Here is a 13,136-nt window from a genome sequence, read left to right as displayed (position 1 = left end):
TTTGGCCAATCTAGAAACAAGCATTGTGATAGCGACTGATGCTTCCGTTTGCGAAGAAAAGGCAGGTGTGGGGATTGCATCATTCTCTCTAGATTGGACTTTCTCCATTCGGTTACCTGACTATACGCCTATTTTCCAGGCTGAATTGCTGGCTATAGTCCTAGCATTGCGTAAGTTGCCTCAGTGTCAGTCGGAAGTGGTTATTCTAACCGACTGCCTCTCTGTCTGTTCTTCCTTAAGCACACCAAATTTATCAAGTACCTTAGAGACATTCTATTTCCTAACTCCAAGACATTTACGGCTTATTCGTTTAGTGTGGGTACCTGGCCACAAAGGTTTGATACTCGATGAATACGCGGATTCACTTGCAGTATCATCCCACGATGGCCCTGTTATGCCTATATTGCCGACGTCGGCATATGTCACTGCAGCGAGATTTGAAAAGCTTACAATGTCCAATGACTTCGACAAATCTCCTTTGTTTTCATCAGACTTCCCACAACTGAAGTTTCATTGGAAGAGAAGATGGTGTTCCTTTAGAAAGGAAGAAATCTCAGTTACAAGGCTACGATCAGGGGTGTAGCCAGAAATTTCTTTCGGTGGTGGGGTGGGGGGGTCAATTATACTTCATGTATGTTCGTGCGTCGTTTGTATGTGTGCGTGTATATATACGCAAGCAAAATTGAAAATTTTCGGGGGGGGGGGGGGTTCAGCCCCCCCCCCCCTTGGCTACGCCCCTGGCTACGATGTCGAGTCCCCCCACTGAACTTTTACCTTCACAGGTCTGGTCTGGCTCAGTCACCTTTATGCCTTCACTGCAACGAGAGTGAATCTCTGGATCACTTCTTTTTGACGTGCCGCAGGTTTAAAATACAAAGGAAAAAGCTACTAGAAGATCCCCTTCGAAAGATGGGCTTAAATTTGTCACTACCGGTGGTTCTTTCATTTGGTGCTACCGTGCTTGGTTTTAGCCACAGGAGTGTTTTCGACGCTGTATGTAATTTTCGACGAGAGACTAAAAGATTAGAATGTTAATTGTAACTTAGTTCACTTTCTTTTTCCAACGTTTCTTTCCTTAATCACAGATGTATATGGATGTATTTTTGGCCGTTTTTCTTTCGTTTTTTTCTTCTTTAAGCTTTATGAAGCTGGACTGTTAATGTATAACGCAGCAACTATTCATTTTTAAAACCGTTTCCTACAGAAAGTGAATTAATTCTTTAAGAAAGGCACCGTCCGATTCATGCCCTATCCCCCGAAGTGGGTTGCACCAAATGTCTGAGGAACAACAACAACAACAACATTCCGAATAAGACGACGACGCAACATGGCCAGAGACTCTCTGTACACTTGTAACGGTTCCGTAAGCATAATTCTTGCAGCATTTGCGTTTATGTTTTAAAAGATGGCTTAAATGTATGGCTGTGTGGTTTATTTGTACGAAATGTTGAACGTTTATTTGTACGAGAGGTTCAGGCGTTCGTGAACGCTTTTAAATTGCTATAAAAGAACACGAATTCTCGGCATATGTGGGAACAATGAGAAGTGGTTAATATGCTGCAGTGTCATCACGGAAAAAATGAGATATTTATATACATTCTAGCGTGTTTGAACGGACACGAAGGACGTCTGGGAACCCGTCCTCAAGAGCGTCGGCTGAGGGACGACCACAGACGATCCTTGAGTGGACGTCGCCCCTAAGCGCTGCAATGGCGAACGTGCGCCGATGGGCGATATCAGTCCAGGGGGCGGCGTTGCCGGTAGCTGCACGGTACCACCACCGTTCACGGCTGACACCGTCAACCCGGACCGGTACTGCTCGGACGTCGACGACAGTGAAAGTCCCGTGGTCTCCAGGGCGGTGTGGTACGCATCCCTTTCTGGTCGCCTAATCGCCTTTCCAGGTTCCCCGCGACCAGTCGTGGTCGAGACGTGACGAGCGGTGGCGCCAGGCGAGGGTACGAGATCTCCCAATGCGGTCTCCATGGACGGTGAGACGACCGGAAGGTTCTGGCCGCAGAGACTTAGTGCCACCTGCCGCGAGCGTTGCCGCATTAGCGTCAGGATAGTGGTTCCTGGGTCCGGGTAAAGCTTTGTCGGGAAGCGCACGCCGTCCCCCGGGGTGCTGTGCACAGGGAAAGGCCATAGGTAGACGCTGGAGCCGAAAACCTGAAAACCATACAACGAAGAACAGTGTCCGTCTGAGGGCTAAGTGCACTTCGTTAAATCAGACTGGTCGACGCACGTTACAAAGCGGTCGATTACTCTAGGTACAGTCGTGAGCAATATGAAATGAAACACTGAAATTACCTTGTTGAATGTCATAGCGATTAAACGCAGTTGGCCAGCACAGAAGTGTTCTTGACACTCAGTTCTTAAGCGGAAAGGTATGTTAGGCAGTTCAATACGTCAAATTGGTATCAATACATTACAAGTAACCGTTGAATAAACATGAATTCGGTGTTCCGGGTCATATTGCTCACGATAGTATACTGTCGTGAGCAATGTGACCTTTCCGAAAGTCTTTCGCAATATAATACATGTCCACAAGTTTTGAGAAAGAGCAAAAGTAGGAGAGAGCAAGCTTTCGATCAGAACTAGTTAGCCCAAGATTAAGTTCAAATGTTGCTAAAGTCTGTGTAGCATAACTTTCGGTTGCTGAAAAGCATACGCACAAGTTACTTATCGGCTGCAGACGCTGCCGGAGAAGGAAAAAAATAAGGAGCCATTACACTGTATGAAGATGGATTACCAGCGAACCTGCTTAGCACACGATACATGCAGACGTGCATTTGAACAAGCAAAGTGAGATACCGGAGTTGAAAAAACTTTCTCTTCAAATTAATTACTTGGACAACGTTGCGGCGAACGCCGAGGTCGAACGAGTCGAGCGACTCGACGAAAAGGAACGGGCGCATGGTTTCCAGTGTCGTCTCGTTGCGGCACAAGATGCGCACGTGGACGCCGAAGAAGCCGCCGATGAGAACCGTGAGCGCGGTGCCGGCCAACAGTAGGAAGCCGGTGTGTACCAGGACGCCCGTGGGAAGCCCCATCGCGGTCGCTGTGTCCAAGGCGTACGACGAGACGGTCACGAAGGTGTACGTGGACAGCAGCACCACGTAGAACAGCGTGAGCAGGAAAAACTTGTAGGTGCTAAAGGCCACGCAGTTGTTCAGCCACGGACAGTGGTGATCCATCTTCAAGATGCATCTGCGAACCGGTAGTGACGCTTGCTGAGCATTCCGCGCGGCTATAACGCTGTATATACGAGTACAGGTGGGTTGAGAAACAAGATTTTAAGAAAGAATATATAACCATATCTGGTCTTTTACGCCATGAAACCACGATATGATTATGAGCCACGCCGTAGTGGAGAGCTCCGAAAATATTCAACTTTCTGGTGTTCTGTAACGTGCCCTGACACCGCACAGTACACGGGCCTCTTCTATTGCACGGGTGTCCATAGAAACGTGACTGCCGAGGCCGGCATCGAGCCCGCGACTTTCGGGTCAGCAGCCGAGCACCGTAACCACTGTACCACCGCGGCAGAATGCTCCAAGGACAAGATAAGCTTAAAGAAATTCGGAGCATAATTGATTTCCACGTGTGCATAGATAACGTTCTGGGACTGAATGGGCCGGCAAAATGAAGACTTCGCAATCAGGCCCAAATATGGAAATTTGGGTGAAAGGACGGCGCCGAGAGGCCCTCGTCGAGAGCATAGCGCATCAGGAGAGCATCATGAGAGGCATATGGTCAGATGCTACGTCCGATTATCTTGAAAATGCTTAGAAAACATTGCTCTCAATAAAGACGCTTGCGTCTTCATTCGTACCTCCGACAGCAAGAGCAGTGGTGGCAACGGTCGGGCTTGATGAGTCCGCACTGTTCGCAGTAGCGTACGCTTCCGTCGGCAGCGCGCGTCAGGATGCCTCTGCTGGAGCCCAGTGCCTCCAGTATCTCTTTTCGCTCCTGGTAAGCCTTGCAGTCCGCTATCATCCTGCGATTCGGTGCGTTCACGGAGTACAGCGATGGTACGGGTGGGATGGACGCAGTGACCGCCTGCACAGCAGACACATGTTGTTGCGGTGAAATAGAATGTTTAGGTCCCCCTTAGGGAAGAGGTAGCCGACATGAAGTTATACAGGAAGCATAAGTGGACAGAAAAAATTGTCATCCGTCCGCTCGTTCAAGGAAGCTACAAGGGAATCCGTAAGGATTTCTCAGAAAGAACGCTTACAATGGTTTAGGTGCATAGGCGTGTGCACAGGGGAGGGGGGGGGGCAGCCGCCCCCCCCTAATCACCTAAGAGGTAATGGGCCCAAAATCTGCCCCGTAGATTGACCCTTGTAGTCACCTAAGAGGGGGGGGGGCGGAATCTGCCCCATACACTGACTTAGTAGGGTGGGGGGGGGGGGGCGCTGCGATGAACTGCACACGCCTATGTTTAGGTGGACTAGTTGGTTCATCAACATTATGGGAGAACAGCGCAAAATACGGGACAGTGAAACACACAGGACACAAACCGGCGTTGAGTGCTGCGGGTTTCACAGTGCCGCATTTTTCGCTATTCTGCCATAATGAATGCTTCCCAGTTGACAAAAGATTTGTCCTGGTCTGGGGTTCAAACCCGCGACGAGCGCCTTTTTGGGACAATTAGCTGAGTTGGTAGGATGACCGCCTTAGGAAGGTGTTAGCCCCGGCTCCGAACTAAGGGGACAAGTTTTTCGTCTCCTGGTAAGCTTTATTTCTGAGAAATCTGTATGGATTTGAAACTTTATCAACCTTGCGGGCCTAAACAGAAACGATTTTCCAGAAAGCGTACGCGTTCGGAAAATTATTTCAGAGTGCCCCACGACTACGCACCTCATTATCACACCGTATTTTGGTGTTTAACAAAACGGAATTTAATTTTGACTATAGCATCCCTAAAGGACTTCTTCTTGGGCAAATTAATGCTTACATTGGTTAGGTAAACCTATAACATTGCATTCTTCAGAAGTGGGCTTCCTTGACAACATGTAATGACCGGGTTGTTGCACGTCATACTTTGGCTCTTTACGCATGAGCGGAAGGTGTCTTTTTTTTCTGTACGTTCCTGGAAGTGTTATTGACCAGTTCTCAGTCTGGCGCTTCACTTTGGTCTTTTTTCTATCCACCTTTTCATAGAATGTATCTTGCGCCACAATCAAGCATACTTAACCAATATTTCCTTAAGTGTGGCATGTTGTTGGGCTAGTTGGTTGATAGATTCAGCAAACAAGTTTTGGCTGAAATAGCTTTCATAGATGGGCACATCCGGACTCTTGGGGGATTGGTCTAGCTACATTTTCGCAGCCTCGTGCTAGATTATCTGTGCGACTGCGCCTTGTCATTCTCTATAGAATGTTCTACCTCCAAGAAATAAATTCAGTTGGAAGTTTAAAAGTATATGAACTTGAACGTGTTAGTACGTGATCAGAGTAAAAAACAGCGCAATACAACGAAGACAAGAAAGACCAAACAGTGTCAACGCTGAAGCATCCTGTTTGGTCTTTCTTGTCTTCGTTATACTGGGCTGTTTTCTGCTATGATCACTTGAAAGTCTGTGCTTCGTATGTGTGCGTTTTTCCATGTTCTTACGTGTTGCCTTAAACCTTGTTTGCTGAATCAACATGTCCTCCCTCTTGATTTGTGGGCAGCGCGAGCCGATTTCATTCTCGCGCAAAATCATCAAAGTCGCGACTTACCCGTAGAAAGGACCAAAGGGCGAGGAAGAGGATCAGGTGGAAGAGTGCCGACAGCGAGACGCGTTCGGCGTGGTCCGCGACCAGGACTGGGCAGAAGACGTGCACGTAGGCGTAGTAGGCCCAGCAGAATCCGGCCAGGACAACGAGGACCGGTAGCCAGCTTGAAAGTGAGCCACGACGTTGCATAAAGCCGATCACCGCAGGCATCCTCATCTTCTTCTTCTTCTACTAGCTCGCTCTTGTGACAGAACAATGCGTCCGATCCACTACGGAGTAATGACCAAGAAACGTAGGCAAGTTGGCGGTTTTACAACTGCGTTAAGACGAAAGCCTTAGATGCCTCATTGAAGTGACCGTCGGCGGCGTGAACATGAGTGATGCAAAAGATCATCGTGTGATGGCGTCACCCTATGACGTAATCACGTCATAGGTCGTGAAAATTTGTGACTTCATCTTGACGTCATAGTGACGCCACTATGACGGCACATCATGTGACGTCAGATTACGCGGTCATCACAAAACATCGTCGCTTGGTCAAAGGTAGGCCGATCACGGAGGCACTACAAAACCATCCGATTCCTCCGACCCCGGAGGCGGTGCAAAACCATGTTCGGTGCGCAAAGCTTTCGGTTGGTAAGTTATAGATTATATATAAATGGTGCAGTAATTTAGTCATTTGGTGGCACTACATTAGGTTATAGCCACAGGGACGTCTGCTCTGCGCTGTTTGATTACATAAACTAAACAAGAAGATTACCATGACAGTGGATATTTATTTATTTATATTATTGGTGCCGAACCCGCCATCATGTCCGTCAAAAATCCCATCTGATAGTCCGACTGTTTGCTATTTTAGCATTTTCATCTATTAGCTACGTTTCATTTGCAGCCTAAAGTTCCAGAGTTTGTTTTTAGCTTCATATGTATTTAACTTAGAGATCCTGTCGCCCGGTTCTTGGCCCATCCCCCCTTGTGGGTGAGCGCCATCCCAGTGAGGACATCATCATCATCATCATGGCAAGCAAGAAAGTCGTCTTAGGCAAATGCATAAGAAACCGTGGCACATTTTTGTTCTTAAACTATGTAAATGGCCAAATTAAATTTTAGAACACTAGAGTACGGCTAGCTAGATTAAAGAAATTGTAGGAAAGAGATAAAATGCATTTGCTGATAAAGGCAGTAAATAATTCACCAACGCAGTGTGACGTGTAATGTTACTATCCCTCAATTTCTTTTAATCGAAGTGCGGAGACGTAGACTTATAGAGTTTGCAACGGGAGGCGGTGATCTTGATACCTTTTCACCTGTGCTTGCATGCCGATAAGATAAGATATTGCCTAGCCTGGCTTCAGACTAAAGAAGAAGGAGAAGAATATACATGCTTGCGGTCTCTGGCCGATCGCTTGGGGCTCCGCAACCGCGTCGGCGCAGCGGTTCGAGAGGTTCTCGTACCTGGAAATCGTTTGTGCTCAACTGGCTTCCCCTGGTGCTTGTTTCGGGGCTCTTCTCGTGGGGCTACTACGCCTACGTTGTTGTGTTCTGCGCATCCGTGATCCAGGACAGTGCCCTCAAAACCACCGCCTTCGGCATCGTATTTCACCTGCTGCTGTTTCTCTGCCTGTGGTAATTATCATGTCCTGATCAAGTTGTCGAAGGCGTGCATCATTACGGTTTGTTATGTTAACTTATGCAATTCGCGGTATTTGTCACCGCTTGCGACGTTGCGGGTACAAATAATCTTGTTCGGCCGCTAGACCGTTTCGCGTCTCACAACCTTGGTTTCCCGTATTTCGCTCTCACGCCTCCTGGAATGCTGCTTCTTCTGATGGCGCGTGCCGCGTATGGTAGGCGTAGTTCCGCCGTGGCACGAAAGATGTCGCGAGTATTCGTGCGCTGGCGCCACCTGACGACGTGGTTACTCGGCGACGAGAGGAACTCCTTTCCTTCCCATCGTCTTGTTGTCCTGCAATTAATTTAGTCCCATTAGGAGGACAAACATGCTGGTGATGCACAACGACAAACAATAATACTCAACTGCGAATGCCGCCGCCAAAGCTCCGTTTGTCCTGTCCAGCGCAGTTCTGCATTCAGTATAAACAAGTAGCATCGTGAGCGCTGTATTTATGCTGTAATCGATTAAATGGACGCTATCACAGGATAAAAATGGGAGGCGCGAAAACGAACAATTGCAGTTTCGCTTAAGGCCCTCGAACCTGTAACGATATACTGAACAATGTCGAAGCCAGTGTTCAAGTGAATATAATCTGTACATTCATATGTAGCGAAAACATGACCGTGCAGGCCACTCTGACGCTAGCATACGCTAGAGCGGCCAGCGTGGTCATTATGCCAGCGTGAGAATGATGGGTAGTTCCTGGATCTGTGTAATCTTGGTCTTCACGGTTTCATACGGCTTTAAAAGAAAACATTGCAGTACAAGCACGACAATTTGCGGCGTTCATGCACCTAAGCTGACTGTTTTCCTCTGTGTTTTTGCTGATCGCTTTGACATTCAAGCTAATACAGGCAACATGACGTAGTAGGGAACAAAGCCACTAGAACTTTGTTTTAAATTCGCAAGCACGACGACCCGATGAATTCACGCACTACACATCATTCCCAAGCTACCTTAACAATTGCAACGCCATGTCAGCTTGCTCTAAAAACTCACAGGGTCCCTATGCATTCGCCTAAGACGACTCGAAGGCGAAATTCATCTTTTTCTTTTGCTTCTCGGTGGATTGCCTTGATCCCCCCGCGCTCAAAATCTTTCTGCACCTAGTGTGATTTTGCACTGCCTCCGAGATTAGAGGCGTTGAAAGCTTTCTGCACTTCGCGTGCCTCCGGGATCGGCCCACCTATGACCAAGCGACGGTATCATGTTACGACGTCATCATTTGATGTCACATCATGTTACTTCACAGTGACGCCGGGATGACGCCACAACTCTGGGAGATGTGTGACGTCAAGACGGCGTCACTGGGTGACGTCATAACATGATGGTGATCTTTTGCATGACTCGTGTTAACGCCAACGGTCACTTCTCGTGTTTGATGAGGCATCTAAGGCTTTCGCCTTCACAACTTCAGTATGAAACGCTCCGCTTGATGCGGCATTGTCCAGAATAGCTATCTTCGCCCTACCTTTTCGAACCGCTCGAAATGCACAGGTCTTACGTGCAGACCACGGTGGCGTCCATCGCACCCGTGCCGCCGCTCTACCGGCTGACCAGAGGCGAGCAGCAGGCGCTGGAGAACTGCCACAATGAGCGAACTCGCCGAAGCGTGCTCGACGTGATGGCCATCGAACGCGGCGTGCTTACCCTCGGCGCCGACGGCTGCGCGCGATACTGCGAGGACTGCTGCCTCATCAAGCCCGACCGCTGCCACCACTGCTCCGTCTGTCGAAGGTAGTACAGCCACACGCATGCGTAAGAGCGGAAAACAAGAATGGTTAGTGACAGTCAATGACACTCGCAGAAACACAATCAAAGGAAGATAATTACTTTGTTAGGTGACTACTTGCTTGCTTTTGAGCGCCATTCATATCTCTAGGGGGACACGAAAGAGAGTGAGTACACTTTGAGAAGCCGTAACGCTAGGCTCAGTTACAAATATCTAACTGACATATTGTAGCGCTGGAGCACATTCACACAAGAAGTGACAAAATGCGACGGCACAGACGGAACAGCGCCTCTCCCGTCGTCTTGTGTTTCTTCGTGTTTGAATGTCCTTCAGCGCTACAATATGTCAGGTAAAAAACACCAACCTACCAACAAATATCCTGCCACGGTGGTCTAGTGGTTATGGTGCTCGACTGCTGACCCGAAGATCGCGGGATTGAATCACGGCCGCGGCGGCCGCATTTTCCACGGAGGTTAAAATGCTTGAGGCCCGTGTGCTTAGATTTAGGTGCACGTTAAAGAACCACAGGTGGTCGTAACTTCCGGAGGCTTCCACTACGGCGTCCCTCATATTCATATCGTGGTTTTGGGACGTTAAACCCCTAAAGTTGTTACTTTTAAAGACAAGCTCGCCCAGCAACACGTTTTTCTGCTTTACAAATATATCTGTTATGTCCGCAGACTGCTGTAAAAAGACGCCTTGCCATCTCTGCTACCGATGCGCCCGATATATACCCTGCTCTGCTGTCGCGCGTAAAATAGTAACCTGTTAATATCAACCACACATCATGACACATCATCATCAACTCGACATGCATGACTTACTGACGACTCGCGATTTTAGTCAATAAATACCGGACAACGATTTCGCTAATTCATCGCTACAGTACATTTCGTTACACTAGGCTGTGTGCATTCTTTTTTGGCGCTCTTCTGCAATTTTTACACACATGCCTTGATACTAATTCCTTCGAATAAAAACTACATAATAAAAAAAAAGTCACAGTTTCGCCGCAAGGGCGAAGCAATGAATGCGATAGCAAGAAACTAATGCTATACGAAGTGAGGCTCCCCAATGGATACTCTCAGTTTGAACAGCGCTCCTGTTGCAAAGGCGGCCGAAGCAGCGAACAAAACTAGCGTGCTTCAAGTGTCGAGCTGTGACACTTGATAGTTCGCGCTCATCGTCTGTTTGTTCGTTTAGCGGCGTCCCTTGCTCGAGTGACTTTCGTACGCTCCGTAACATGAGCGCGGACACCACGGTGAAACCTTGAAACAACCCTCTTCCTTTCACCACCAAAAAACCGCGCGAGCAGACAGCGGAAGGGCAAGGTTCTCCTTGCGCAAATATAAGAAGAAGCGAGCGAGCTCGCCGACGACTTTTAAATGCGCCCGTCGTGCTCCTAGCGCCATCTCGCTGGTAATGAAGAAACGCTTATAAGCGCCCGTCGTCTCTGAGTCCGTCCAGCGGTAAAGGGTGTGTATATAACGCTCGCCGTTAGCTACGCGGAGGATCTGCGTTTCGTGGCGTAGCGGTTAGCGCCGCTCGCTGCGGAGCAAGAGGTCCCTGGTTCGATTCCGCGCTTCGGAAGCATTTTTCTGAATTATTTTTCTTTGGGGCTTTTATATATATATATATATATACATACTTATACATATACGGTGCATAACGGCGACGGCGACGGCAAAATTCAGCCGAGACTGTCCATATAATTGCTACCGCAATAAAAGTGAAGTAACTTATACGGCAGCTGTCAGTATACCATCACCGCTGGTCTTCCACATAGCTTCTTTGACCATTCCTCTTCGTGTTTTTTTTTAACCTTTTATTTCTCGCGCTTCCTGACGGCACTTTTATAAGCGCTAGTGACCTTCCGAATGTTGCTCACAGCTTAATTTTTTACGACTCTGGTCAGTTCAAAATTATCAACGCGGTACCCTATGCATTCGCGTAAGGCGACTCGTAGGCGAAATCCACCTTCACCTTTTTCTTATTCGATTTTATTGATTTGACCTTTGACCGAACGAGGATGTCATGTGATGACGTTGTCAAGTGGCGTGAGGTTATGTGACATAGTGACGTCATGGTGACTCACAAATATGGGGGATCTGTGAAGTCATGATGACGGCATGCGGCGATGTCATCACATGATACTTTTGAATCACTCGTGTTGACGCTGCCTCCGCCGACGGTCAATTTTCCCGTTCGACGAGTCATCTAAAGCTTTTGCTTTAATACCCCCGAAATGATGACATGCACTGTTATAGGTGTCAGCGACGAGCGTCTCAGGCTTCCTGTCTCTACGCGCCCATATTTACAGGTGCATCCCGAAGATGGACCACCACTGCCCGTGGTTCAACAACTGCATCTGCTTTAACACCTACAAGTTCTTCCTGCTCACGCTATTCTACGTGGTGGTCCTGTCACTCTTCGCCGTGTTCACCACGGGAAAACACGTGATTTTGATGTGGCTGAATGCGCGAATGACGTCGTCCACCTTCCAGCTCACTTTCCTGATGGTCCTGGGGACTGCGCTGGCGCTGGGACTCGGCGCGTTCCTGTGGCACCACGCGCGCATGGCCCTCAGCAACGAGACCACGCTCGAGCAGATGCGTGCCGTCGTCTTCCGGGACACCGACGACTCGTTCGACCTCGGCTACTGGCAAAACTTTGCTCAGGTGTTCGGTACGCGTATGTCGCTGTGGATGCTTCCCGTGTTCACCAGTGTAGGCGATGGACTGCGGTTCCCCACGAAGATGCACCCACTCCCCGGAACGTCGCAGCACGAACGCTCGGTAGAAGCGACTTACTCGACTGGTTCGACCGTCGGTGATCTGTCGTCGGCCTCTGCGGCTGTGATCCTATAGTTACGCGTTGTGAATATAGACCCGGACGTCTGGTATTCGACGGGTATTTCGTAAGACGCTGTACACAATCGTTACCCTTTAGAACAACCATTAAACTTAACAACCATTGAACAAAGGAAATACTCGAAGCATTGGAAATATATAAATAGAAGGGAAAATGTAGCAGTTGCTCCTCGGTATCATTCTCCATAAAACCACGCCGATACCTTGGACAATAACACATATTCATTGCAATTTAAAAAAAAAAAAAACACTTCATATCTGTACAATTTATTTTGTGGTCTTGATCATACATCACTGCTGTCAGTGCGCATGCGCGTGTTTATCTATATGAGGCGGGTCTTTAGATAATAAAGCATCAGTAGAACTCCAACGCTTGCGCTCGCGTCATTTTTGTGTGTTCATGACTTCGTCTTCATCAAAACCATTAAACCACGCGAATAAAAACGCCCAACGCAAGGTGCACTTTGCATTGGTGAGGATTGACAAGCGTTCATTCAGATATATCTTTCGCACGCCAAGCTCAGTTTTTATGTTCAGTAAATAAAAGAATAATTTGTTGAATAATTCACTTTTGTTCACAAAACGGAGCGTAAGAGGGGGAACAAGCTACAGTGGCGAGAGACGGCAGATTTCGACGTTGTATTCAGGGCACATATATTTCTTTCTGCTCACGTGAGGTTCTTTTTTTTTTTTTTGAATGCGCAAGAAAAAGAGAACTGCAATTGGCACAATTACGGCTGCTACTACACACTGATGGTCCTTTTTTCTTTAGTTCGAATGCCGAAACTCGAGCGAGCTGCCGTAAAGGCTAAATATTCAGTTCTTGGGAATCTATTGTAAACATAGTACACTATCCAAAAACATTGAACCCTGCAATAGCATATTGAGCAGTGCACCATATTTCTTTTTGCTTCTTTTTAAGCGAAGCATTTCTTAGAGAACCCAGTGCGCTTTGAGCGATCTATCTATCTATCTATCTATCTATCTATCTATCTATCTATCTATCTATCTATCTATCTATCTATCTATCTATCTATCTATCTATCTATCTATCTATCTATCTATCTATCTATCTATCTATCTATCTATCTATCTATCTATCTATCTATCTATCTATCTATCTATCTATCTAT

The 13,136-nt window shown here is 47.6% G+C and overlaps 2 protein-coding genes across 2 annotated transcripts; one reads left to right on the top strand and one right to left on the bottom strand.

Moving 5' to 3' along the window:
• Window positions 1-1,303: 1,303 nt before the first annotated feature.
• Window positions 1,304-5,995, bottom strand: LOC119396443 (palmitoyltransferase ZDHHC15A). The gene is made up of 4 exons (XM_037663658.2): window positions 5,730-5,995; window positions 3,836-4,062; window positions 2,850-3,210; window positions 1,304-2,169 (listed from the first exon to the last, which is right to left on the bottom strand). Exons 1-4 carry the CDS (start codon window positions 5,940-5,942, stop codon window positions 1,600-1,602), a joined length of 1,371 nt encoding a protein of 456 aa, XP_037519586.1. The 5' UTR covers window positions 5,943-5,995; the 3' UTR covers window positions 1,304-1,599.
• A 1,112-nt stretch (window positions 5,996-7,107) lies between these two features.
• On the top strand, window positions 7,108-12,000 carry LOC119397561 (palmitoyltransferase ZDHHC2). Its single transcript, XM_037664983.1, has 3 exons — window positions 7,108-7,352; window positions 8,899-9,138; window positions 11,454-12,000. The coding sequence occupies exons 1-3, from the start codon at window positions 7,108-7,110 to the stop codon at window positions 11,998-12,000; spliced, it is 1,032 nt and encodes a 343-aa protein (XP_037520911.1).
• Window positions 12,001-13,136: the final 1,136 nt, after the last annotated feature.

The sequence above is a fragment of the Rhipicephalus sanguineus genome, chromosome 6, assembly GCF_013339695.2.
Source record: "Rhipicephalus sanguineus isolate Rsan-2018 chromosome 6, BIME_Rsan_1.4, whole genome shotgun sequence".
Taxonomy (NCBI): domain Eukaryota; kingdom Metazoa; phylum Arthropoda; class Arachnida; order Ixodida; family Ixodidae; genus Rhipicephalus; species Rhipicephalus sanguineus.
The sequence above is the reverse complement of the archived record's forward strand: the minus strand, read 5'-3'. Positions and strand labels throughout refer to the sequence as shown.

Coding starts and splice junctions, on each gene's coding strand:
- LOC119396443 (XM_037663658.2), bottom strand. CDS start 5,942: ATGAGGATGCCTGCGGTGATCGGCTTTATGCAACGTCGTGGCTCACTT. Junction 4,063..5,729: donor CCCTTTGGTCCTTTCTACGG/GTAAGTCGCGAC, acceptor TCTGCTGTGCAG/GCGGTCACTGCGTCCATCCC. Junction 3,211..3,835: donor CACTGCTCTTGCTGTCGGAG/GTACGAATGAAG, acceptor ACCGGTTCGCAG/ATGCATCTTGAAGATGGATC.
- LOC119397561 (XM_037664983.1), top strand. CDS start 7,108: ATGCTTGCGGTCTCTGGCCGATCGCTTGGGGCTCCGCAACCGCGTCGG. Junction 7,353..8,898: donor CTGCTGTTTCTCTGCCTGTG/GTAATTATCATG, acceptor CGAAATGCACAG/GTCTTACGTGCAGACCACGG. Junction 9,139..11,453: donor CACTGCTCCGTCTGTCGAAG/GTAGTACAGCCA, acceptor CCATATTTACAG/GTGCATCCCGAAGATGGACC.